General features: G+C 32.3%; 3 protein-coding genes across 5 annotated transcripts; all 3 read left to right on the forward strand.

Annotated features, from left to right (window-relative positions):
* The first annotated feature begins 440 nt into the window (after window positions 1-440).
* Window positions 441-3,622, forward strand: LOC127747555 (protein FAR-RED IMPAIRED RESPONSE 1-like). The gene is made up of 6 exons (XM_052261592.1): window positions 441-1,555; window positions 1,670-1,811; window positions 1,969-2,049; window positions 2,920-3,053; window positions 3,345-3,422; window positions 3,596-3,622. The coding sequence occupies exons 1-6, from the start codon at window positions 530-532 to the stop codon at window positions 3,620-3,622; spliced, it is 1,488 nt and encodes a 495-aa protein (XP_052117552.1). The 5' UTR covers window positions 441-529.
* An 8,255-nt stretch (window positions 3,623-11,877) lies between these two features.
* LOC107487605 (tubulin alpha-2 chain) lies at window positions 11,878-14,098 on the forward strand. Its single transcript, XM_016108271.3, has 4 exons — window positions 11,878-12,175; window positions 12,457-12,691; window positions 12,770-13,140; window positions 13,235-14,098. Exons 1-4 carry the CDS (start codon window positions 12,083-12,085, stop codon window positions 13,889-13,891), a joined length of 1,356 nt encoding a protein of 451 aa, XP_015963757.1. The 5' UTR covers window positions 11,878-12,082; the 3' UTR covers window positions 13,892-14,098.
* Window positions 14,099-17,513: 3,415 nt separating this feature from the next.
* LOC107487603 (uncharacterized) lies at window positions 17,514-20,605 on the forward strand. Of its 3 annotated transcripts, none has more exons than XM_052262412.1 (5): window positions 17,514-18,025; window positions 18,377-18,758; window positions 19,026-19,231; window positions 19,329-19,473; window positions 19,567-20,605. In XM_052262412.1, exons 1-5 carry the CDS (start codon window positions 17,957-17,959, stop codon window positions 20,349-20,351), a joined length of 1,587 nt encoding a protein of 528 aa, XP_052118372.1. In that variant the 5' UTR covers window positions 17,514-17,956; the 3' UTR covers window positions 20,352-20,605. The 3 variants fall into 3 exon arrangements, with proteins under 3 accessions (XP_052118372.1, XP_015963755.1, XP_015963756.1); XM_016108270.3 differs by having other exon boundaries at window positions 17,517-17,875; window positions 17,966-18,025; window positions 19,329-20,603; XM_016108269.3 differs by having other exon boundaries at window positions 17,516-18,025; window positions 19,329-20,603.
* The last annotated feature ends 5,502 nt before the right edge of the window (window positions 20,606-26,107 follow it).

Genomic DNA, 26,107 nt, shown 5'->3' on the forward strand with positions numbered 1-26,107 from the left:
CAATGCGATGATTAGCTATCTACTTGGGAAAGTCGATGTCGACCCAATGGCCATGGCAAGGTACAGTGATACTAATGAAGGTCGGCTGGCAAATTTATTTTGGGCAGATGGCATTTGTAGGTCCGATTATCAGTGCTTTGGAGATGTGCTTGCATTCGATACAACCTACCGGAAGAATAAGTAAAGAAGACCCTTGGTAATCTTCTCAGGTTGTAACCATCACCGTCAAACATGCATATTTGGTTTTGCCTTGGTAGAGGACGAACGGACTGCAACATATACGTGGTTGTTGCAAAACTTTCTAGAAGTCATGCTGAACAAGTCTCCTAGTGTTGTGGTCACAGACGGTGACGAAGCAATGAAGGCAGCAATTCGAGAAATCTTTCCGGATGCAACTCACCGATTATGTGGTTAGCACATTCAGAAGAATGTAACGGCGAACATAAAAAACAAAAATTTTTCCAACGACTTCAGAAGATGTTTGTATGCTCCATAGCATCCGGAAGAATTTGAAGAATATTGGGAGAATATGATAAAAAAATATGGGTTGGAGGAAAATGAATGGGTTCTGAGTGAATATGAGAAGAGGAAAAGTTGGGCAAGTGCTTACTTGAGGGATAAATTCTGTGCTGGATTTAGAACAACATCAAGGTGTGAGGCGATAAACAACTTCATTAAGAGGTTTATTGGCATTCGCCAAAGTCTTCTAGAGTTAGTCCAAAATCTTGAACATGCTCTTAGGGACTATAGAAATAATGAATTAGTTTCTCAATTTAAGACGCTGTATGGGGAGCCCGTTCTAACTACTGGGCTAGAAGCGTTAGAGCTTTCTGCTGCCAATTTTTACACTAGGGAGATTCTTGGAGAAGTAAAAAAGGAGATTCAAGGAGTAGTCGCATTAGATGTAATAAATGAGGAAAACATATCAACCACTGTTGTGTTAAAAGTTAAGGAGTGTGACAGGAGACAACATATTTATAACGTACTTTACGATCGCAATACTGAGCATATGGAGTGTGAATGTAGTCGGTGGAGTAGTGAAGGCATTCCTTGCAGGCACATGTTTTGTGCAATGAAAAGGGTAGGTTTACAGAAGTTGCCAGATAGTCTTCTTTTGAGAAGATGGTCGAAGGATGCCAAGAAGTATCTGGATGAAAGTTCTGCTGGAGGCACTACGCAAGACAGAGAAAGAGAATTTTTAATGCGCTATGGCGCATTGTCAGTGGCAGCTACGTGGATGGTATTCTTAGGAGCTCAAGATGGTCCTTCTTTCCATGACACTATGAATGAAGTCTATCGTTGGACCCAAACACTAGAACAAAAATCTGACTTGAAAAGACAAACAACAAATTCTACCACGCCAAACTTTGTTGGTGACCCTTCGGTGGTCAAGACAAAAGGAGCACCCAAGGGGAAAAAGGAGAGGGGTAAACGGAGGTGCACTAAATGCAACAGTGCTGGTCATGTAAAGAATAAATGTCCTGTGAGGAATGACGGTGACGATTTGGGGGATAAGACTGGTAATGGCGCGCAAGCTAGCTTTGGTATCAAGGAGGTCAGTGAGATACAATATTGCATTAGTTGTTATTTGATTTAGAATAAACTGGTGACCTCTATGTTGTAGTTATACTTGATAGAATTTTTGACTACATGTATTAATTTTTCATAGGAGTTTCCCAAGGACCCTATGGCTTCTCAAGAGACATTAGCAGTGCCAAATACAGAAGTAAATGTACCTGTGCAGCAAGAGTCTGGGCTAGATGATTCAGGATTGATTAATGGCCATGAGAATCCCATCCCACCTTATGGAAGTCATCAGTGGCTATTACAAGTATAAATTTAAAGAGATGAATAATTGCATTGAGAGAAACTTAGTGTTTTGGTAAGTCTTAAATTATTTGAAATCACATTAGAATTCGCTGAAGTCATTTTTATTTCTCTCAAATTTATTTGTGATGTGGAGAACAGGTTGTACAACAAGGATATTATTCGAAGTTCAATGGGATGTAACAAGGACATTATTCGAAGTTCAATGGGATGCAGTAGCATGTACTTGTATATACTCATGAGAGTATGGTTTAAGATGTTAGTTAAATTCTTGGATTTCAATAAGACTTTGCTTTGAGGTTGATAAATTTTTAATATTTAAATTTTTAGATATTTATCATAACTTGTCATTGTTACACTCGGCTGAAATGTGCAGAAAGTTTCAATAGTTTTTTATTTATGTAAGCAAAATCTTATTGATTCTTATTCATGCTAAAATTTAAAAGGGTCTCTTGTACAGTTGCAAAATCTACGACTAGAATAGTCTATGCTATAGCACTGCAGGTAACACTAGTAGTGAAATCAAATTCTAAACCACAAATTGAACCTCTTATGCCAGCTAATAAATTGCAAAATTAAATGTCAGAAGTTTTTGTTGGATGTGAAAATGTGAATGGATTATAGCAAATAATTGATTTTGTGTTGTTGCCCTTTTATTAATTCCTGAAATTTTTGTTGAAATTTTCTTGCTGCTGCTAAAATAGAAATCAATTCATTATTGAAATTTTTGTTTAGCTTTATTGATTTCAGGTTTAGTGTGATTAGGGATTACTAGTTATTGTTTTGTAACGGATTGTTGCTGAATGCAAAAAATGGAAATCAAATCAAGTGTCGTATGTTGTTGAAAGATAATTTTTGGTGAAGAAACTAAAATGGAAATCAAATCAAATGGCTTAATTATTAGGTAATTGTCCTGAATATTAGTTTCACCAGAAATCTCAAAGAAACTAAAATGCTTCTGTTGTTCTTGTTGAATTAAATCGATGAAAGATAAAATGAGAAAGTTTAATTTACAGGCAAACTTCTGTTAGGTAAACCACCTGTAAAACCTTCACTCTTTGAAATTTCCCACTGCTGTTCTGTCTACATCAGCTAAGGCCAAAGCAAGGGCTACGAAAGCTGAAGAACCGAAGGTCAATGCTGAAAGTTCTTCCGAGTCTGCATCAGTTGCTTCGGGAACTGGGAAGGGGAAGTCTTCAAGTGAAAAGGATGGAGACGCCAGGCAGGTGTCTTTATTATAAATGAAGGCTTCTTTAGAACTCTTTGAATTAAAAGCTGAAAACAATGTTTTTCATTTTCGTAGTTTTTTAAACTGAGAATCCTGACATTGGAACACCGAATGACTACATGGTTTAATTTTAGTATTGGAAACATGAAATGTAAACAGAAAAACATGTTTTGGAATTAAACTGACTCCAGTGTTTTTACATCTCTTGTAAAATTAGCCCTATATAATAACATCTTGTTGACTACACTGTATTATTGTCTCAGATACATGCACCCTTACATGTATGCAGGACAGCAGATACGTGCCAGTTAAGTTGGCACCTTCAGGATTTGTGCTTCTTAAAGACTTGCGCCCCAGTGAGCCTAAAGTGCTCTCTCTCACAGACACACCCTCATCTACCACGTCAGCCGCTGGTGGTTCTCTAAAATATCACTTTATATTAGCCAAGTTATACCACATTATTTTGATATATATTATTCTACTTTTATCAATGAATCTGCCAATAATGAGATGTATACACTTTGGTTGCTCTGTGTTCAGGTAAATGTCACTAACATACCAAAGTGAACTATTCCATGAATCGTAGATTATACACTATAAATATCATCTCACGCACCAAATTTTTCAAGATAACAACAAGAATAAAAAAAATTCTAAGTGCAATATATAAATCATTATAAATAATAAAAAATCCATATATTTAAAAAGTCAAAGAAATAAGATGCAAGATATAAAGTTAGCTTGTATTTTAAAGAAAAATAAAATAGCCTAATTCAATCCATAATTTCTAATAAAAAGTTTTTAACGTCTTAAGTTTGCATGACAGACTGTTGTATCTTTTTATTCCAGTCAATGACAGCAAGCTTCTCTATGATATCCCGCTTTGAATTATTTTCGTCATTCACCAAATCCACAGCTAGACGCATCCTTGTGTAATCAGAAATAACCTAACAGACAATAACAATGATATTACAAAATGGAACAAACATAACTTCATTAATAATGTTATTTTTCTTACCCATGTCTTATTACCGAGGCTCCAATAGCGAGTGAGTTGCATCCATTGAGCGACCCAAATACCACAGTTATTCCTTTGCCACAATTCAATGCACATATTAATAAAAGAAAAATAACAAAATAACAAACCACCAGAAAATTGAATTTTTACTTTGATAAATGGTAAATTTAAACGTACGATTCGGCAGATTGTTGCGGGACATCTGGTTCTCTGACTTTATACTTTGAAAATTGAATGTTTCTAAAGGAAGGTGTTTCACCAAAATTCTTTTCGGACAAAAATTCCTCTAGGTAATTTAACAAAGTATTAATGGCACTCATACGCTCTGTCACCAATGTGCCCTTTTTGAAAGAGTCCAGATATTTCACGACCTCGTTAAGTAAATCAACCACTATGAGAAACCAATGGCTATTGAGGTGAATTGGCACAAAAATCTACAACAACATCCGGAAATAACCTTAACTAAAAACAGTCATGAAATATTATTATATGAATTAATTGAAAGTTCAATAAAATTAACGAACCTGATGTAAAGTGGCAAGGTCTCCCATGAAGTTATCCTTGATGTATTTCATTGTGCGAACACAGTTCTGTTTCGGGCTTAACACAATTTGCTGCCATGAATATTAAACTAAGTTAGGAATCTTATTATGTTAATTTCTAGTCTACCTGGGAAGATATATTAAATTTGACGACTAAATTTCGATATGCCAAGGACTTACAGAAAATGTCGGTGGCAGAAACCATTGGTTAGCATATTTGTATCCTTTTGGCCCAAAATATCCTTTGGTGAGCATCGAACAAACTAAGGTAAGGACCTATGGAGTACAAAAAATCAGAGTTATTCTACACCAATCCAAATTTAATATTTTTACAAGGATAATCAATAAATAAATATTACGAAACTAATTCTTACATCACCAATTATTGGCTTGTCGGGCATTATAGTCAGAAGAGTCTTGCGTGTGCCACTACAATGATCGTTTGGAACAAGCACTTCCCTAAATTCATAAAATTAGAATATTATACTATAGTGGTATAGTAGATTATAAAAAAATTATATGACAAATTAAATATTAATTAAAAAATAAGTTAATTTTACTTACTCTGGATCCATATTGTTTCCAAATATGTAGGCAGTAATGGCCAATTCTTTATTAAAAAATTTTATCTCTTTAGTTGGCCGAAATAAAAGGTCCAAACACTAAAAAAAATAGCAACAAAAAAAAAGTTTAGTATTGACTATGTCTATATACTCAAAGTGTACACACAAAATCGGCCAAATATTTTTTTTGCGTATTAAAAATGAAAAATTTTTCATAGACTAACGGTTTTCAAATAGTTAAGTACTCACACGTGGCATGTCATCCCCGTCCATATTTGGATCGTGGTTGTCGTAGTAAATCCATGGAGACCGGAGGATACTTTTTCGCAAATTGCAATTCTTTCTACAACTCCAAAAAATATGATAATTATTTTAGACGCTGTTACTTATTTGTCAATAATATCATCTCAAATGACACGATATCAATAAAATCATTATAAATATCAGCAAATAAAATTTAGCTCCCTAATATTAACCAGGATTCTAATCAACCTTCTAATGTCACTAACAGGCACAATTTGATGACCAAAGAAAAAATCGGTACTCACGAGCCTAAAATACTCAACAATGAAGCTAGACATCATGTCTAATGAAAATGAGATAAGCTGGGGAAGAGATTGTATTTAATGACTTAACATTAATATAGCAATATGTGAGAATACTAAAAAGTTCTTCACCCCTAAATGGTATTTAATGGTTGTTATTTAAAAATAAAAAGATAAAACCTTAGCTGCGTTGACCGGTAATCCACCCTTTTTTCCCTTGCACCTCCAAGTACTCTTCTTTGTGATTGGTTCGTCACCCAAATACATTGAGGGATTGACATCAAGTATTTCTTTCAAAGGGTCTGACAGTGGAGTAACAGGAGTATTCGAAAGCTTTCTGCGTTTCAAAGTATCCGACGACGATTTAACAATTGGAGTAGTAATTGAAAGCTTTGCACCGTCACTCCCACTTTTTGGTGAAGAACCAACCGTTTTCACAATTTCTGGGAGAACTGCTGTTATCCCTTGCACAACAGCTTCGCGAATCATCGTCGACAGTGCCTCAGCAACACCTTTTCCAAGCTACAAGATGCCATACAATAAGATGCGTTACTTGTATACAAAAGTTACAACGCAACAACTATAAACATCACAAAAGATAACTAAAGACATGTTAAATAGAGTATGCTAGAAAGTAATGCATATTTGGGTATTGTAGCCCAAAAAATGGATTACCTTCTCATCCAAGGTAGAAAAATCCATGTCTAATTCTTCCTTAGAAGTTACAGAGGCATCCAGTGAGAACTGCTCAAGCCAAATAAATTTCAGTATTTTTATTAGACTAAAAAAACTACTAAACAGAATTTACAAAGAGACTAATAATCCTATCATTTAATAAAAACAAGCGTGATTACCTTACTCATATTCTCTACTGCTCTGATCTGTAGTGATTGAACAAAAAGTGTTAGATTTAAAACTTCATCATAAACACTGTTATTTATAGAGATAACTAACAAAGATAACGAAAAATCTTTTTTTTTGAAATAAGAATATTCTAATAAATGCGAAAAGATATCTAATTTTCAAATTAAATCAAATTTTTGTCATGATATTGTAACAAATAACTAAGATATTTAATTTTTTATTTGATATTCAAATTTAAATTTAAATTCAAACTAGTATTTTTTCAAATTATTTATTCTTATAAGTAAAAAAACGTATGGAAATTTACTCCTTTTTATTTTTTTAGTAAATGATTAAAAAATAAAAAGTTTGTCTTAGCATTATTCTTGGAGTATATGATTATATTATTAGGAAAAAATAAATATTCTCATTTATTACTATTATACCTTTTTTAAATTATACGATAATTTGAAAAATTATTTGTTTTTAAATTATAAATTCAAATAATTGTATTATTAATGAATATTTTATTTCTATTAATATAAATATTATGCAATTATTTTATGATAGTTAGTTAAAAATTTTTTATCGAAAACATCTCTATAGAAAAGTTAGCAACTTTGCAAATTTTTGCATAATAAAATCATTGGAGCCTACGATGATACATATACACTAGATAACACTCATATTTTTTGTTATTTTGAAGAATGTTATTTTTTTGTTTTCAATTAATTCTTTCATTTCTTTTTGTTAGATTTAATCATATTTATGGGCATTTTTTTATTCTTTTATTTTTATTATATTTAATATTACATTTTTAATACAAATTGTTATATACCTTGTTATATTTAGTTTTTATATCAAATAGTTACCTCATTATTTTTTAATTTATTCTTTTATTACTTTGACTTTATTTTCTTTTAATACCATATTAAGTTCACATTAATAAATGAGTTTAAATTACAGTTCAGAATCCATCCCAAAGATTATAACCTTAAGTTATTAAACTGTTAACGAACCAAGTTACAAGAACGATTTGTCTTGACTCAGTTACAAATCTATAAACGAATCAAATTCAAGTTGTCACTATTATATAATACTGTATTAAAGTTGCATTAAATCATTAGTATTTTATTTTAGACTTGTTCCTGATAAAAAATATTATCTAAATTTATTTAACACTATAATATTGTATCATAAGTAGGCTAACTAATAACATTAAGTAAAAAAATAATGAATTAAAAATATTATTTTTCTTCTGCTACTTGGAATTATAGTTGGTGTAGCAAATTTTTTTGTAAGTATTAATATAGTATTAATATATTTTTTTTTCTTCCAAAAACCTTTTTACTTAAATGAAAGTATCTTTACAATATACTATTAATATTTTGTAAAATAATATATTATTATAACTATTTATAATATCTTGGATTTCTTATCTTTATCTTTTTATAACTAGTAATATTTTTGTGTAAGTACACAAACATATCTTTAGTTTCTTTTTTTATTTATTTTTTTTCTATAAACATATTACAATTGTTAGTATTCTATCGTAGTCAAAAAAATGGTTTGAATTTGAATAATTTTTGTACATTCAGTCTGATCAGAGTATTTTTATTGCTTGTGGTTGCAAACACAATGTTAATGTGTAAATATCTAAGGTCTAGAATTCAATACCATAGATATTATTTGAATAACTGAATTCTAATATTAGAATTATATTAGTTTAATCTCCATAAAACTGTTCTAATTTAATAATAGTTGTACTATACATAAATTATACTAGTTATATTACAATTATACCTAATTATTTGTTCTTAGTCTAAAGAATCAAAGGAAATAAGACAGATAAATTTTTGACTTTTTAAATTTTTGACAAATATATCCCTAACAAAATTTAAATACAAAATTTATTGGAAAAATTTTAACATTTTAGTATAAAACTATTGTCTATATATTAAATTAGTCATGATTTATCCCAAATATTTTTATTATTCCAAAATAATTTTTTTTCCTAAAATAACCTTAATTATATAACTTATGAAAATGTACAACTTTTTGTTTCTAAGACTCAATTCCAAAACCTCCTGATCAAAATATGAAATAATCATCATAATAATTAATATCTCATTTATTATTATACATTTTTTTGAAAATTGGATTAATAGATACGTTAGTGTTTATTTATACACCAGTCTTTTATAGCAACTGAAATTTTTTCCTTTGCAAAATAGATTTACTGTGTTTTCCTTTGCAAAATGGATTTACTGTGTTTTAACATTATTCATATATTAGGAACATTATTTTTTAATTCACACAAAAGTATAGAATAACACAAAATAAAAGTAAAACTAAACAAAATTCGATAGAATACATATACGCTAGATAACACTTATATTTTTTGTTATTTTAAAGAATGTTATTTTTTGTTTTGAATTTATCCTTTCGTATTTTTTGTTAGATTTAATCATATTTATGGTAAAAATTAATAAAAAATCACATAAAATAAAAAAATCATATTCTTTCTCGTAAGATTAAGGTATATTAAATATTAAAAAAAAATAAATATTGAACGTAACTTAGGAGTCTATAACTCTTCTTTATATAATTCGAGACAATTATTTTATTTTATCCATTTTGTATTTTAATATAAAAGAAATATTTAATTTCAAATGTTGATTTTATTAAATATTTATCTTTTAAATTTATTATATAACGAAGATTTAAAAACATAATTTAATTTAAATATTATCAAATTAATATTAAATATAATTATTTAAATATCTATCTTTTAGATAAAATTTTACTTTTAAAATTTGTTATATATAGTTATTTCAAAGCTGCTCATTTACTTTGTGCCAAAAATTAAAATTTTATTTAAAATCGCCTTTTATTTTCAGAAAATTTCAGTTTTAGAGTGTCTTCTCCCTCGTATCACATCTAGCTAGGTTACCTTGGCAAAAATCCAATCCTTTTTCGGAACTTAAATAATTGACTTATATTTTATTTAACACTATTTCGGATACAGCCTTTCAAACACTTGATTAGGAATAGGATTCAAAAGCTTCTCAATTTCCTATTATAAAATCATTGCTATTCATACATTATATAATACATGAGAGAGAGAAAGGGTTGGTTAGCTATGGCTCTGCAAGTGCCAGAGTCTGCCACCATTGGAACCTAGCAACCAGCAAGCCAGCAACCCAATTCATGGAACTGAACTGTTTATACAAGTTGTACAATTTTTTTCCATCCAATCGGTACCCAGTGACCAACCTCGTATTTTCATGCAGCATTAAATTGGCCACCCTGAGAAACCTGGCTCTCTTTGTCATCATCGGAGGCACCAAGCGAACTGTCCCTCAAGGAATTTACAGATGAATGATGTGAGAGAATATCTTTATCTGGCCTGCCAGAAGCAGCATGTGTTAAACCTTCTCAAGAGCCAGACCTTTTGCACTGATAAACATCCAAATTTAGTTTGTCTGAGATCTTCAATGGAGACTTATGTTTAATTGGTTTTTTTCGTCCTTGAACAAATTCAAAAGCACAACTAAGCCCATCTGTCCAAAGGTTATTTCCAGGGTTGGATTCTCCAGTATTATAAGTGCTATTGCTTTCTGATTTTTGGTGTTTTACTGAGGAACGTGGTTGGTCTTTCATGTAACTCATTTTCTCAGCTCTTCATGAAGCTAATGTAGCGAAATTACATTAGACCTTTACTTGAACACCACTCTTGTATGAGCAAACTTCTACACAAAACATGTTGTTGAAAAGTTTTTGATAACCATGGGTTCAACAACCAACAGCAACCCTACTGATTATTTACAAATCAATGTTGCCAACCAACAGCAACCCCACTGATTATTTATAAATCAATGCTGCAATCCTCAAACTGAAGGGAAAGGTGTTAGTTTTAAATATAGCACAGTCGGATATTCTAAAATCAAAGAAAGATTGAGCAATTAGCTATCTTAGAGAACTATAAAACAGAATTTATCGGCGAAAGCACAAGAATAAGCAGAACTTCAAGGCTCCAGCTTAGATAATAGTACATTAGATTAGGTTAGGTGTACTTTTTAAGTTAGATTCTAGCATATCAAACTACATTATCTCTGTTGATACTGCATAGTGTATTTATTGATCAGAATTCAAATCACCTCTTAATTAAACCGGAATTAATGCATAACCATAACCATTTATTTTAACTAGTAATGCTATTGCTTGAGCAATGAATCAATCAACCTATCTATCTAACAGCTGTTTCTCGTTCGTTCCTCTTAAGTCGCACCAATTCAGATCATGCTTCAAAAAATAGAAACAAAACAACAAATTGGCAACTAGAAGACAAGGAATTAACAATCTAATTAACAATAAAGAAAAACGAAAACAAAAAATTACATATAAAAAATATTTAAAAAATAAGAAAGGGAAACGGAACGTACCAAACAGGTAGATGAAAGTGCGAAGTGGCTCCGAATCCTGAAAGGAAAGTGAGCTTAAGATTGAGGCGGTGAGCAAAGAGATGAGCTCGAGCTTCAGTGAGAAAAGGCAGAGGAACCAAACGTTAGGGCTAGAATTTTTTCATTTTCGAGTTACCTTGATAGATTAGGGAGAGATTAGCCTTGGATTTGGGCTTGGGCAAGGATAAGGGATTAGGGTTAGAATTTATTTTAGGGACTTAATTATATTTTTAAATTATTAAAAATTTAAATGTTTGTAAAATAAAAAATTAAGAATATATTTATCTTTTTATAAAAAAATTTAAATATAATTTAATTTATCTTGTGTAAATCGATCGAAACAAATCGAATCTAATAATTGTAATACGAACAATTAGGTTTATTATTTTTCTATAATAAATCAATTTTATTCTAATTTATTAAAAAATAGTTTATTAACCAATTTAATAAAAATGTCCAATCATATTATAACACATATACACATCTTTAAAAAAAGACATTTTTTATGTCTTTATGTAAGTGGCCTCCACAAATTAAACAAGAGATTAATTCATAAAGTCACCTACTTACTTTTAGAATTTACTTAGTCATGTCCATCAAATCAAGTACGTAACAATAATAATAATCAGTGTGATTCTTTCGAATTGGAGAATCCGCATGTAAACGTGGAGGCATCTTGCTCGTGGTGAGAGTGAGACGCTGCCCGTGAAAATCTACGCGATCCAACTAAATTTTGACGGCAAAAGTAGCCCAATATAAATAAAGAAAAAACAAATTTTGTTTTAAATCCTTTTAAAGAGATTAAAATAATAATAATAATGATTAAATCTGGACCCCAAACTCTCGTGTTTTGAGTGACACACTTCCGATCCCGCGATATAAAATGAAGGAACGCCATTAGCGGGTAGTTTCCATTAGCGGGTAGTTTCCAAACACAGTTTCAGAGAAGCGTCTTAATAAACGCTAACCTCTCCTAGGTGCTCTGCTCCTTCTTCTTCAATCTTCCTTCTCCTCCTTAGATTTCGATACTCTTTCTGCGATTAACCTGAGAAAATGAGAGAGTGCATTTCGATCCACATTGGTCAGGCCGGTATTCAGGTCGGAAATGCTTGCTGGGAGCTCTACTGCCTCGAACACGGCATTCAGGTACTTCCCATCTCAATAGATCTACATTTTTCTACGCCACATTTTAGCGAACGTTTCTCGTATCTTTCCGTTTTGCGTCATTTGTATATAGATCATAGATCATAATGTTAACAGCATTTTCTAGTGGCTTTACTTTCACGATATTGCCTGGATCTTGAAGATTACTATCTATTGTGTTGTGTCTCTTCCAAATCTGGATCTATTATTGGTATTGGTAATTCCTGTTTGAAGCTTCCGCTAAATATGCTTTTATTTATTTATTTTTCTTGTGGATCGCTTAGCCTGATGGCCAGATGCCAGGAGATAAGACCGTTGGGGGAGGTGATGATGCTTTCAACACCTTCTTCAGTGAAACTGGAGCTGGAAAGCATGTACCCCGTGCAGTTTTTGTAGATCTTGAGCCCACTGTCATTGATGAAGTGAGGACTGGCACATATCGTCAACTATTCCATCCTGAGCAACTCATTAGCGGAAAGGAGGACGCGGCAAACAACTTTGCCCGTGGCCACTATACCAGTAATGCCTCAACAGCCTCTGCATTTTGTTCTTTAAATTGTTTTTTACTAATTCGATGATTGTCTTGTTTAAATTCAGTTGGGAAGGAGATAGTTGATCTTTGCTTGGACCGTATCAGAAAGCTTGCAGATAACTGTACTGGTCTGCAAGGTTTTCTGGTGTTCAATGCCGTGGGTGGTGGCACTGGTTCTGGCCTCGGATCCCTTTTGCTGGAGAGGCTTTCAGTGGATTATGGCAAGAAGTCCAAGCTTGGTTTCACTGTCTATCCTTCACCACAGGTTTCAACTTCTGTTGTTGAGCCTTACAACAGTGTCCTCTCTACCCATTCCCTTCTTGAGCACACTGATGTTGCTGTGTTGCTCGACAATGAAGCCATATATGATATTTGCAGGCGCTCCCTTGACATTGACCGACCAACCTACACTAACCTCAATCGCCTTGTCTCTCAAGTACTTTCTTCACCTCTTATTGTTACATATGTTTAAATACAATTCTGATTTATCAATTTATTGCATGATATCATGTTCATCATAATATCTTCAGGTGATTTCATCGCTGACAGCCTCTCTGCGGTTTGATGGTGCGCTGAACGTTGATGTCACCGAGTTCCAAACTAACTTGGTACCATACCCCAGGATCCACTTCATGCTTTCATCCTATGCACCTGTGATCTCAGCAGAGAAGGCATACCATGAACAACTATCAGTGAATGAAATCACCAACAGCGCATTTGAGCCATCTTCTATGATGGCAAAATGTGATCCACGCCATGGAAAATATATGGCTTGCTGTCTCATGTACAGAGGTGATGTGGTGCCTAAAGATGTCAATGCAGCTGTGGCAACTATTAAGACCAAGCGCACTATTCAGTTTGTTGACTGGTGCCCCACTGGATTCAAGTGCGGAATCAATTATCAACCTCCAACTGTTGTTCCAGGAGGTGATCTTGCCAAGGTGCAGAGGGCTGTTTGCATGATCTCAAACTCCACCAGTGTTGCTGAGGTTTTCTCCCGCATTGACCACAAATTCGACCTTATGTATGCAAAGAGGGCCTTCGTTCACTGGTACGTTGGTGAGGGGATGGAAGAGGGTGAGTTCTCTGAGGCCCGTGAAGATCTCGCTGCCCTTGAGAAGGACTATGAGGAGGTTGGTGCAGAGGCTACAGAAGGTGATGAAGGTGAAGAAGGAGAGGAGTATTGATTTGTAAGTTTGCTCGTGCAGTGTGTAGCTTTGCTTTATTCTATTATGTTTCGTGAATAAGTTATCGTTGCTCGTTTGTTTGGTGTTCCCATCGTGGAGATTGCTTTGTTCCAGTACTCAGTTTCAATGTATGTCGTGGCTCTTAGCTAAAATGATTGGGAACTGTACTCTATGTTTTTAATTAAATAGATAAGAAATCACACAACACGTGCTGGCGCCTGGCTTTTTTATAATAAATAAATATGAAAAAACTTATTTATCAAAATGCGCACCAAACAAAATAATTCCAAGGATACGCATGGCCATTTTAACGCCGAGGTGGATTTATACTCCATTTCAGCTTTAGCGACCACGAAATGAAGCAGACAACATCAGTAAAATTACAGTTTGCCCTCTTCGCACCTGGCACGAACAAAATGGACCAAATTAGGCTCGGCGCACACGACTTGGTCCACCCAAATCAGTGGCGGCGTCCGCAAAATGGGGTTATCGTGACTGGCGCACACGAATTAAGATGTGTTTGGTAAACATGTTGGAAGCACAAGAAGCACGTCTAATCTTTTTGAATGCTGTAAGTTTTGTTTGATTCTGGATTTGAACTACCAAAACTAACAAATTGTAGTTTTTGCGTTCACTTGATAAATTAAAAAGTTAATTACCATTTTACTAATTTTTCCATTCAATCTCATTTACAACAAATAAAAGATACAAAAAAATAATAATCTTAAATTTTTTTCATGGCTATTGACGAACGGATTCTCGCGTGGTCTAGAATTTAAGTTCTCGTTAAAAGTATAGCTTCTAAACCAACAAGAATCCTTTCGTATAAAAACTTGTTATTCACTAAAGTAAAGCCAATAAAAATAAATTGAAGTATTTAAATCTCGGGTCGTCTCTCAAGGAATTGTAGGGAGGTGTGTTTATTGTTGGTTATGAGAAAAGTATCTTTTTAGGTTTTTAAAAGGTTTAAACAAAGAATGTAAATGACAAGAAAGTAAACTAATGATCATGAAAACCCTTGGTAAAGTATGAGAAATGGACATCCTATCCTAGTTATCTTTATCAATTGTGATGAGAATTGTTCATTACTCCCACTTTGTTAACCTCTAACTATGAAGGTATGTTAAGTGGATAAATCAATTTGATTTTCTCATGTCCTAGTCAACTCCTAAGGAAAGACTAGAGTTATTGGAAAGCAAATCAATTAGCAACTCACAATTATCAATCAACAAAGGAGTTTAACAACTCAAGAGTCTCTAATTATTCAACCAAAGTCAAAAGATTCAATAACAACAAATGGAGAAGCAAGCAATAAACATGAAATACCTCAAATTACATTAATAAAAGAAATCAAATCTAACATGAGAATTCATAAATAAAAGTAATAGAATAAATAAAAGTAGAAGAGAAAGTAAAGTAAAGGAACATTGAACCTGAATTTGATGAAGAAATAAACCTAAAACTAAGAGAGAGGAGACTCTCTCTAGAAACTACATCTAAGACCTAAAATTGTGAATGAGAAGTATATGAATGATTATCCCACTCTGCAGCCTCTAATATGTATTTTCTGGGTCGAAAACTGGGTCATAAACAGTCCAGATATCACCCCAGCGATTTCTAATACGTCCAGCACGTGGCTCTGTTACGCGTACGCGTCGCCCACGCGTACGCGTCACTTGTCTGCGGCACAATTCACGCGTGCGCGTCACCTAACAGCAAGGCAACTATGTCAAATTATATATTGTTGCGAAGCCCCGGATGTTAGCTTTCCAACGCAACTGAAACCGCCTCATTTGGACTTCTGTAGCTCAAGTTATGATCGATTGAGTGTGAAGATGTCAGGGCTGACAGCTTTGCAGTTCCTTCAACTTCTTGTATTCTTTCCACTTTTGCATGCTTCCTTTCCATCTTCTAAGCCATTCGTGTCCTGTGATCTCTGAAAACACTTAACACACATATCAAGGCATCGAATGGTAATAAGAGAGGATTAAACATAGCAAAATTAAGACTAAAGAAGCATGTTTTCAATCATAGCACAAAATTAAGAAGGAAAATGTAAAACATGCGATTTAAATGAATAAGTGTGAGAATAATGGATAAAATCTACTAAATTAAGCACAAGATGTACCACGAAATAGTGGTGCATTAGCTATGCTTTAAAAATAAATATTTTTTAATATTATTGTTAGTACTCTTTGTTAACTTTTAATTTTTATCAATTTTTTATTTATTTTTCTTGTTGATAGTATGAATATTTTTTTTAAATTTTTTTTATCTTTACTTATGTATATTATTATATTTTTTTAATAGAATTTGTAGTATTTATTATTCATATAAAATTTTTAATCATTTTTATTAATACGTATTTTTTTATAGAATTTTATTTTTTTATTGGACTTTGTATATTTTTTACTATATGTTCTTAAATTAGTATATATTTTATTTATTATTATTAATTTTATAATATAAATTTCATTAGAAGGATATAATTAAATATAAAAAGAGTACTAAAGAAGAGTACTAACAAATTATAATAAAAAGTATTAAATTTAAACACATAAATTTAAATTCTTTTTAAAAGTTAAAATAATATAGTTTTGAATTTTATAAATTTATGTCTATTTTAGTAATTTTTGTTTAAACTTAATTTTGAATGATTTAACCAAACAACATTCATCTTATTATAATCAATTTTAATACAAAATTACGAAACATAAATCACATTAATACCAACTCAATTTTTATCAAAATTAAGTTTGTAAAATCAATTTTATATAAATTCTCGTTTGTAACTCTAATTCAAACACATAATTGGTAACGAAAGCTGCTGAAGTTTAGATGACACCAATATCACTAGATTGGCTACAATTTCGTGGATGCTTCCCTGATAAGCTCAATTCTGGCGCCAACCACTAGATGGCTCCCAATTTCGTGAATGCTATACCTGAAATGATTTCTGCTCTGTTCCATTTTATAGTCATTAAAGCTAAATAGAGTACAAATTCACTTTGCAAACGTCATTCTTAAAATGGCCACGCATATTCTTGAAATTATTTTACCTGATACGCATTTTAATAATAAAGATTTTTTCATATTTATTTATATAAAAAAATCCTGGCGCCTTGTACAAGTACAAATTTAGAGAAGGTGTTACATCTTTTAGGAACTGGCCTAGTAGAATTAAGTTATTGACTTTGACCACGAGACTGTGGTGGTACTAGTATTCCATGCAGAATTCCTTTTTCTAAAAGTCTCTCCTAAATGCTAACATGGATAAGAACAAAGTTAAAGCACTTCGCCAAGAAACAACATCACTTACCAACTCATCCCTGCAAATATCTTTTCCGTACATGATTCAATATTTAATCCCATCGCTTCCTCCAACAGGCCTATTAATGTGCCTCTTAATGTAAATGTTATTGTTGCAAATATTGAATCTCAAAAAACCCGGAGAAAATGCGCTGTAATCTAGTCATTAGATGCATAAGTTGCATACTCTTGGAAGTTGGAACATCTATAAAATGTTTCAGATATTTCATATTTCAGAGGTAAAATTCTTTTTTAAAATCAGAAAAAATCACTAATTTCATATAAAGAATTAAAAAAAAGTTTAGGTATAAGTAAATATTTTTTTCGATTAAAATGAGTACTTTTTTTGGGTGACTATTAAAATGAGTAATTTCTGGAAACAATAAAATATCCAAGTTTCATAATTAATTTTATTGAAAAAGATACCCAGTACCCCACCCTAAACACCGAATGAATTGAATGTGATTTTCGCGTGAGGTGCTTCTCTGAAAGGAGGTGCGGCGTTACATTCCATCATCGTAGTGCTAATTCGGCCCCCTTTTATCCCTCTTTCTTTTTAATGTGGCTTAGACCATCAAAGGAGAAAAACAAGAGACCGCAGTAAAAAGGAGAAACGGAAGGGTTTTCTATGGTTATGGCATGGCATGACATTACATCGTTCCCACCTACTGATTAGTTACTACTGACCTGCATTTTGGTTGTAACTCTTATATTACTTTCTAGTTTTTTTTTTTAATTATTTTATTTTTTCAACCGATGGAAAAGAACAAGTATCAGATTCTGGGTTCCGCTTCTGGTCAACAACCTCCGACAAATGAACCGCAGGTACCACACTCTAATTTGTCTTCTTATTATGAAAAGTTCAATCTTTTGTCCAAAGATTGTTTTTTCCATTTAAAAAAAAAAAGCTTTTTAACCGTCTCGCCCCTGTTTCCTTTCAACGGCGATCTTATGGCCTACTATTGTTCGAGTCGCTAAACATTGCATATTTTAGTTTGGTTGTTAGAGAAGCCAGAATTTCGTAACAACCACTGTATGGATGGAGTGTGTCGGTAATCATAATTAGAATCATATTTTAGGGAGTAATTTATAACACCTATGTGTTGGTAACATGCATCATTCGTATTGTTTATCCTGTTGATTTTGCTGAGATGAGAGTGTATATCTGAATAACAGGGCAACAAACAGAAAGGCCAAGCAAATGTGACAGTTTTGCCTAACTCAAAACAACAGCAGCAGCTATCCATTGCCCCTAAACCCTACACTCCTCAAAGTGCTACAGAACAGTTCCTGGCAATGACCATGCCCACCAATCAGTGGCAACAAGCTCAGATGTTTGCACAGTTAACAACACCGCCACCACCAACCTATTGGCAACCTCAGTGGCCTTCTGGTGTTGCTCCATTTATGGGATCAAATTTTCCCCCAATTTATCAGCCATTCCCTCCTAATGGCACCACTGATCCTAGCTGCCAAGGTGTTGGAACTTCCTCAACTACCCGGCCTCTAGTTCCGGATATGCATTACCCTATTCCCTACCCGTATCCTGGATTTCCAGGTAATTAAGCAATCTTGTAGTTCATTTTAATATTTTCATTACCAAGTATATGGGAGACAGAGGTATAATCCCCCCCAACAAAACAAAAAGATTTTGTTTTGGATTTTAATTAGAGTGTATATCTATTTGGGTAAATAAGTATTTGGACATAGTAATTTTCATGAGGTAATGCTTCATTTTCCATGTTATACTTGTCAATGTTCGGATGCATTTCAGGGTGTTCGTATAATGTATTATTAAGGTTAAGGTGTTGCCTACACTCTACAGGTCCTTGTGATCCATCATCTTGGTTGAGTCAAATGCAGCAATTACAGCATCTCTATGCTTACAATTTTCCTGGTGCGCATGGCTATTCTTCGGTAGCTCCTACTGCGCCTGGCTTCTCAGCTTCTGGAGAGCAATCTTCCCATAAAGGAACTATCAGACCACCTGCAAATCTTTCTCAGAAGCACCAGCAACTCTGGGAAGCTCAGGTGGATGATTTTCTTCCCAAATTCTCACTCCTGCATTGCACTAATAATTTATTGTTACTTCATTGTATTAATAATATCAACAAGCTTATTCTTGCAGTCAGCAGAGAATGTCCAGCTCTGGAGCATAATAGATAAATTGCAGGCTGAAGTTTCCGATTACAAGGTTCGTCTCACAAGGCTTGAAGAAGAAGTTTCATCACTCAAACAAAAAGCAGCAGCGCCTCCCCATAATGAAGTTAAGGGTAATATCCCTAAAGCGGCAGTGCCTCCCCGTAATGAAGTTAAAGGTAATATCCCTTTAGGGGAAGTTAATGGAAATATCCCTTTTGGAACAGGACAGCCACGAAAGAGAGGGAGGCCACGTAAGCGGCCACTGGATATACTGTATCCGTATCCAATCCATCAAGAATCTCAACCACAAACTCAGTGTAGAAAGCCAGCGCCACTAATTAAGCCTCACTTTGAAATTAAACCATCTCTCTTTGAGAAAGTTATCCTTAAGCCACATGATCAAGGTGTGCCAAATCACTCTACAATGGCAAAGCAGCAAACCAATGAAAAGATCTTAGATGCCGTAACACCAGAAGTGAGTGGCAACATCCAAAACAATCAAGGCAAATCATTGTTGCCTACACACGGAAGCGAAGTTTATCAGGAATATCAGGGACCCCAATCATATGCTAGTGGCAGCGCTTATGCTTCGGGAGCATGGGTTAGTTTTAAAAATTTAGACATGGTAACAGCCTATTGTGTACTTCCAAATCCAAAAGAAGTACGATGGAGTAATGGGATTGTTTCGGCTAGATACCGAGGAGATACTGATAAAGGGAGTCATGGGGGAACTCATTGCATACCCATTCAAAACTCTGCTAAGGAACTGTTAAATGCAGCAAGTAAAGGTCATTTCCATAATGGCATTGTTATCAAACAAGAACAAGAAGAAGGAGCAAAGGTATCACCTGGACAGAGTTCTGCTAATGAAACAGAGGAGGTGGAAGATACTAACTCAGGATCAGCCGAAGATGAAAATGAGGATGAAATGGAAGATGACACTGGCTCCAGTGCTGAAGAAACTGATGTGCCTAAAGATGAGGGTGAGTGCACCATGAATAATAGTTGACAGTATTATTTCAAGTCTTTTTGCATTCCAAATCACTGACTATAGTAAACTGAGCAATGGGACCATTTTCTTACTAACTTTTTTAATGGTTTCCCAGAGTTTTGGTAGGAACTAGGGACCAGTATCAGTATGTAGATTACCATAATATTTCGCCATATTAATCGCTCCATGCATTTCGAATAATTTTATATATGCCATGACCAAGAAGATTACTTTGATTATTTTATTATTAACACTACTTGGAACTAATTTTTAGTATAAATAAATACTGCACGAAAAGGAAATGCATGTATTAATCATTAGAAGTTGAAAAAATATTATTCTTTCTTTATTTTTATCTGAAACTGCATTTGTTAGATGCTATAGTCTATAGATCCGCATTTTGTTTCAGAAAATAATGAATCCTATTCGATGGTTGTAAAAGAATTTGAGATATTCTAGTTTTATTGTGCATCATACAACATAATACGTGTCTAATACGGAACAGTTAGATACATCGAGTCTTCTTATGTCCCTGATGAATTTTTGCTTGTAGACGACGAAGCTGTAGATTTTCATAGAACCCTTTTTCTATTTTCTGAAATTGTTTGAGTAAAACCCCACTTTGGGCCTTAATCATTTTGCGAACTCCCATTCCACCCCCTTATCAATTGAAAAATGATATTGCAGCCCTTAATCAGTGTCTTTGCCAAACTTTTTTAGTTAAAGAATGATATTGCGCCATTATAGTTAAAGAATGTTGTTAACGTGTACCATTAACTCAACACGTGTCAAGCAACCATTTGAAGGGACTAATTGGCCCCCTATGACTCAATGAAAACGCTGCATTTTGTTGCCCCCTCTTCAATGATTTCTCCAAAGCTGATTTCGCTATCGGTTTAGATAATTTCACTCTTGGCGGAGGAGGAAGGGCAGAAATGAATCACGACGGTGATTGAAGGCAAAGCTTCCGGTATGGTTCTAGCAGATTGAAATTGTACAGGGATTGCAGTGATGAGCTTGCTATGATTGTGCTTGATTCGTCAAAGTTGTTAGGATTGGGAATTATGATAATAATGGTAATGCTATGGTTGAGGTTAGTGAGAATTGTGGGGTTGGTGATGGTGATGTGAAATCGGAAAGTGGAATAGATCAATTGGATGATGTGGAGAGAGTAGAGGGTGATGGGTTATCGGATTTGGAGGGAGAAGATTCAATGCGCATAGTAAGTAATAGTGATGTAAAATTGGAGGGTGGATTGTGTTTGTGTGGTGAGGGTGGGGGATTGAATCAATTTGATAATTTTGGTGTGCAATTGAGGTTGGAACACAAGGAGAAAAGAGAGAAAGAGAAGGTTGAGGAGGGAGGTTGTCTGATTTTAAGCATTCAGAGGGTGAGGATAATGACAGATAATGATATGTTATAAGCTTCTTTGTAGCCTTTGACTCAAATGACTTGGATGATTTTCTGCTAGATAATGATAGATTTGATTGACGTCTTGAGATGTTTGTTTTTCTCTGCGAGAAGCAAAAATGGAACAATGAAGTTGATCAACGAAAGGAAGAAGTAAAGTGTTCTTGACCTCTCCAAAATACAGTGTTTTGCTGAGTTATCAGGAGGTGATTTGTCCCTTTAAATATTTGTTTGACACATGAGTTAGCAGTACACGTAAGTAACATCCGTTAATTATAGGTGGAGACATTAACAAAGGAGACCAAAAGACGGAAACAACGATTAGGAACCGTAATGTTATTTTAGGATGGAATTTTATTCATTGTTTTAAAACATCAAACCTTATAGGTCTTCCTTTTTGTTAAGACCCAAAAAAGGCCTAAATTCAACTCTTGTATTTTATTATACTTGAAAAAATGAATGACAAAAAATAACCTGAAAAATATATTTTATTTGCTTTGGTCTTCTCTTTTGTTTAGACACCAAAAAAAATGTTTAATTGGTTTTCCTTTAAAAAAATAAAATAAATAAATAATAGGAGAAAGGAAGAAAAGTCTTCCCCTAGCTGTTAACTGTTAAGTGTTAACTGATATAAAGTCAATTGCGTAAACATAACCTGCTTAGAAACGTTAAAAGAAAAATGCAAATAACCTATATTATAAGACGAAAATAAGTTTTCATAACTCTTAAGTAGACGGGAAAGGAGAATACAAAAATACGAGTACTTTTTTTTTGGTTCATAAATAGTAAATATGAATAACTATGAACTATGATATGAGTATTTCAAGGCCCCATGGCAAAGTGAGGATGGAAAGAAACGCACCGGATTCTAAAAGGTTCAAATAATTTGTTATTTGGTTAGCATTGTCATTTTCAAAAATTGGTGTATAACATTTGTGATCCGTGCATTAAGATGACCAATCCATAATGGGAATTTAGATGTGGAAAACGCACCGGATTTTAAAAAGTGCAAAAAAATTGGTTAGCATTGTCATTTTCAAAAACTGGTTTCAAAAAATGGTGTATAACATTTGTGATCCGTGTATTAAGGTGACTAATCCATAATGGGAATTTAGATGTGGAAATTTCGAAGCAGTGACCGCAATAATGGGGAGTCCAAGTGATTAACAAAATAAATAATAAGGTAACTAACTTGTGTTGGTCGAGTGGTCAACTCACTTGTCCACTTAAGCAAGTGTTGGGAATTCGAACACGGTCTTGTGTATGTAGCAATTCATTGGCCAGAGACAAACCCTTAAATGGAGCTTAGATCCGCGACGGATTAATCCTTAATTTGTCGGATTGGAGGATACCGTTTGAATAAACAAAATAAATAAATAAACAATGTCACATGGGACTTGTATTTAAATGTCGTAGTATTCATTTCTTCTTTAAGAATCCATGAATACAAATATACAATACACCCGAATCGTCATTGGTCCAGCTATGGAAATTTACATTAATGCCACTACAAATCAATATAGAAGAGAATCATTTTTATTTAATGTCAAAAAGCTATGAATGGACACTATATTATATCAATATTAATACATGTATTTTATGTCATTTGACATGTATTTTTTACCTAAAGTTGGATGTGCCCGTTTTAGAAGAGAGATGTCGTAACCAATTATTATAGGATGAAATAAGCCTAGACTCTATAGAGTGTAGAGTGCAACCTAAGAACACCATTTCACCGCCGGCACCGCCATTCATACAAAGAACAAAAAGGAAATCCAATTATATGACAAATAATAAAGCAAATAAATTGCCAATGGAGGATTACCACGTGCGCCAGTGCCAATTTGCATATGGCCGCAAACACTCTCTCAAAGTCATCAATCTTGGGACAGATAAAGATGGATATCTAATAGTCTTAATATGATTTAAATTAAGAGCTTCTTTTGTAGATATTTGTCAAGAATATTATATACATATAGGATTTTTTAATAAAAAAATATTCAATAAATAATGAGTTTCTCAAATTTTATTTATGACTCAAATTAATTTCTTAAATTTATCAATGTCAATTACGTTTGTCTCTATGACCCTATCTATAATGATTTGAGGAATTAAGTTATTTTTAAAATAAATTTAAACATTTTCAATTTGATCATTTAAGGTTCAGAATAATATACACTTATTATGCTTGGAATTAAATTCTCTACCTTAACCTACCAAAATAAATAAATTTTCAACCTTTCAATCTAGCACTACTCTTGCAGTCAAATAATAAGAATGAATTTCGGTATTGTATAAAATAATATAATATTAATAGATGGATTTATTTAAAATAAATAAGTATGCATAATTAATACTTATTTATTTAATTATCAAAATTCATTAATGATATCTAACTTTTAGACTTTATTCAAACAAAATTATTTTAAAGAAAAAGAGAAAATTATGATATTTTAACAAAAATATCTAACAAACAATAACATAAAATTGTCAATCCACTGTAACTCAAATAAAAGGCAGAAAAAAATCTTCTTTATCACAGCATTGTGTTGGAACATTTGAAAAGTGAAAAATAGGTGTGTCTTTGAGAAGCTAATGAGCCCAGCACTGAAAATAGTGCAACCTAGTGAGTGAAGTCAATAGCCATACCTGATGAATGCTAATAATTTCTCTTCATTATTACTTTATTATTTTTTAAGCTATTTGTCTTCGAATCACATTTGGTGATAATTGAAAATACCCAACTTCTTTTATACTTTCTTATGGAAACAATTATACAATAATATTTATCTTTGAGAGGAAAAAAATGACATAATTTTTTTATACTTACTTAGAGGTCGCGAGTTCGAGTCTCGCTCTTAACTTTAAAAAAGAAAAAAGATAACATAAAATCTTCAAATAAAAGAAAAGTGATCAAAGAGAAAGGATTTTTTATTTATTCTACACATTTGCTTAAGTAAAATAAATTGGAGTTAATATTTAATTTGGTTCTTAAATTTGTGCGCAATATGATTCACAGTCGTTTTTGGATAATTTTTGGCATACAAAACATTAATAGAGTATTGACATAAATAATAAATATATGTGACGCTAAAAGTCATAAAATGATATCATTTTAATTTTGACAAATAGTTCAAAAATAATTTCATATTAATTGCTTTGAGAGAAAAAATTTCAAACTACTTATAAAGTTGTTTTGAGTTATTTAAATACTAAAATTAAAACAACATGATTTTATAAAATCCAATATAGTAACAAAATGTTTACGTTAATGATCTGTTAAATTTATGTATCAAAAATTAATATAAATCATGTTCTTAAATTTTAAAAATTAAATAAAAATAATTAAAATTTTAAAGATTAAATTGAGATTAATACGTAGATTAGGATATTATCTCAATAAATTATGCATCTTCCCAATGTAACAACAACAAACAATATACCTTCAAAAATATTTTTGAAAAAGTAAAAAATAAGAAAAAGACAATACTATATAAAAATTATTTTAGTAAAAAAGTTTAAAATATTTTTTTTAAAGATATTTTTTAGTTATTAAAACTTAATACATATAATTGATTAAACTATGTTATATTATCAAAATCTTCATTCTTCTATTATATATATATATTAAGAATCCTAAATTTTAGTCCTTTATTTTTCTATCATAAAATTATAATTTAGAATTTTTAAAATTAATATATATACATATCATAAAAATATTTTAAATTATTTTTTATAATAAAAATAATTATAATTATTTTTTATTAAAAAAATTAATTTAGACCGATTCAAAATTTAATTCACTAATTTTTTAATCAAATTGATTTGTTTAATTTAATTTTAATAGTTAAAAAATATCATTTAAAAAAAGTTTAAAGTGTCTTTGTGTTAATGTCTTCCATATTACATATGGTATAAAAGAAGAATAGACAATCTCTAACTCAGTTAAGCACTATGCCTTAGGCTATGTTTGGTTTAGCTTTAAAAAGAAGAGAAACACATTTAAGTGTATTGAACCCTTCATTTTTATGTTTGGGTATTTTTTTTTTAGATTTGGGTGAGAGATCACACTTTACTCTTTAAAGTGAAATTCAAATTTTAGAGGATCCGAATCTTTTTTTTTTTCTTCTCTAAACGCCAACGTAGTTTTACGATCTTAAAAAATTAGAATTTGTAGCTTCTGCGTTTAGAAAATCACGTTAGTATTAAATTTATTTTTTTTCTTTTTAATTCTATCTTTTATTTCTTTACTTGTAGTCTCTTTAGTATTTAAGTATTTTAAATATATAATTATATTTTTTATTAAATTTTTACTGTTGATTTTGTATTGTTTGACTCTATTAAAATTTGTAAATATAATTTTT

Source organism: Arachis duranensis, chromosome 5 (genome assembly GCF_000817695.3).
Source record: "Arachis duranensis cultivar V14167 chromosome 5, aradu.V14167.gnm2.J7QH, whole genome shotgun sequence".
Lineage (NCBI taxonomy): Eukaryota > Viridiplantae > Streptophyta > Magnoliopsida > Fabales > Fabaceae > Arachis > Arachis duranensis.

Bases quoted from the DNA above. Each gene is read 5' to 3' on its own strand.
- LOC127747555 (XM_052261592.1), top strand. From the start codon at position 530: ATGATAAAAAAATATGGGTTGGAGGAAAATGAATGGGTTCTGAGTGAA. The intron at 2,050-2,919 runs GTACTTGTATAT...TGTCTACATCAG, and splicing joins TCAATGGGATGCAGTAGCAT to CTAAGGCCAAAGCAAGGGCT. The intron at 3,054-3,344 runs GTGTCTTTATTA...ACATGTATGCAG, and splicing joins AGGATGGAGACGCCAGGCAG to GACAGCAGATACGTGCCAGT.
- LOC107487603 (XM_016108269.3), top strand. From the start codon at position 17,957: ATGGAAAAGAACAAGTATCAGATTCTGGGTTCCGCTTCTGGTCAACAA. The intron at 18,026-18,376 runs GTACCACACTCT...TCTGAATAACAG, and splicing joins CTCCGACAAATGAACCGCAG to GGCAACAAACAGAAAGGCCA. The intron at 19,232-19,328 runs GTGGATGATTTT...TTATTCTTGCAG, and splicing joins AGCAACTCTGGGAAGCTCAG to TCAGCAGAGAATGTCCAGCT.
- LOC107487605 (XM_016108271.3), top strand. From the start codon at position 12,083: ATGAGAGAGTGCATTTCGATCCACATTGGTCAGGCCGGTATTCAGGTC. The intron at 12,176-12,456 runs GTACTTCCCATC...TGGATCGCTTAG, and splicing joins GCCTCGAACACGGCATTCAG to CCTGATGGCCAGATGCCAGG. The intron at 13,141-13,234 runs GTACTTTCTTCA...TAATATCTTCAG, and splicing joins TCAATCGCCTTGTCTCTCAA to GTGATTTCATCGCTGACAGC.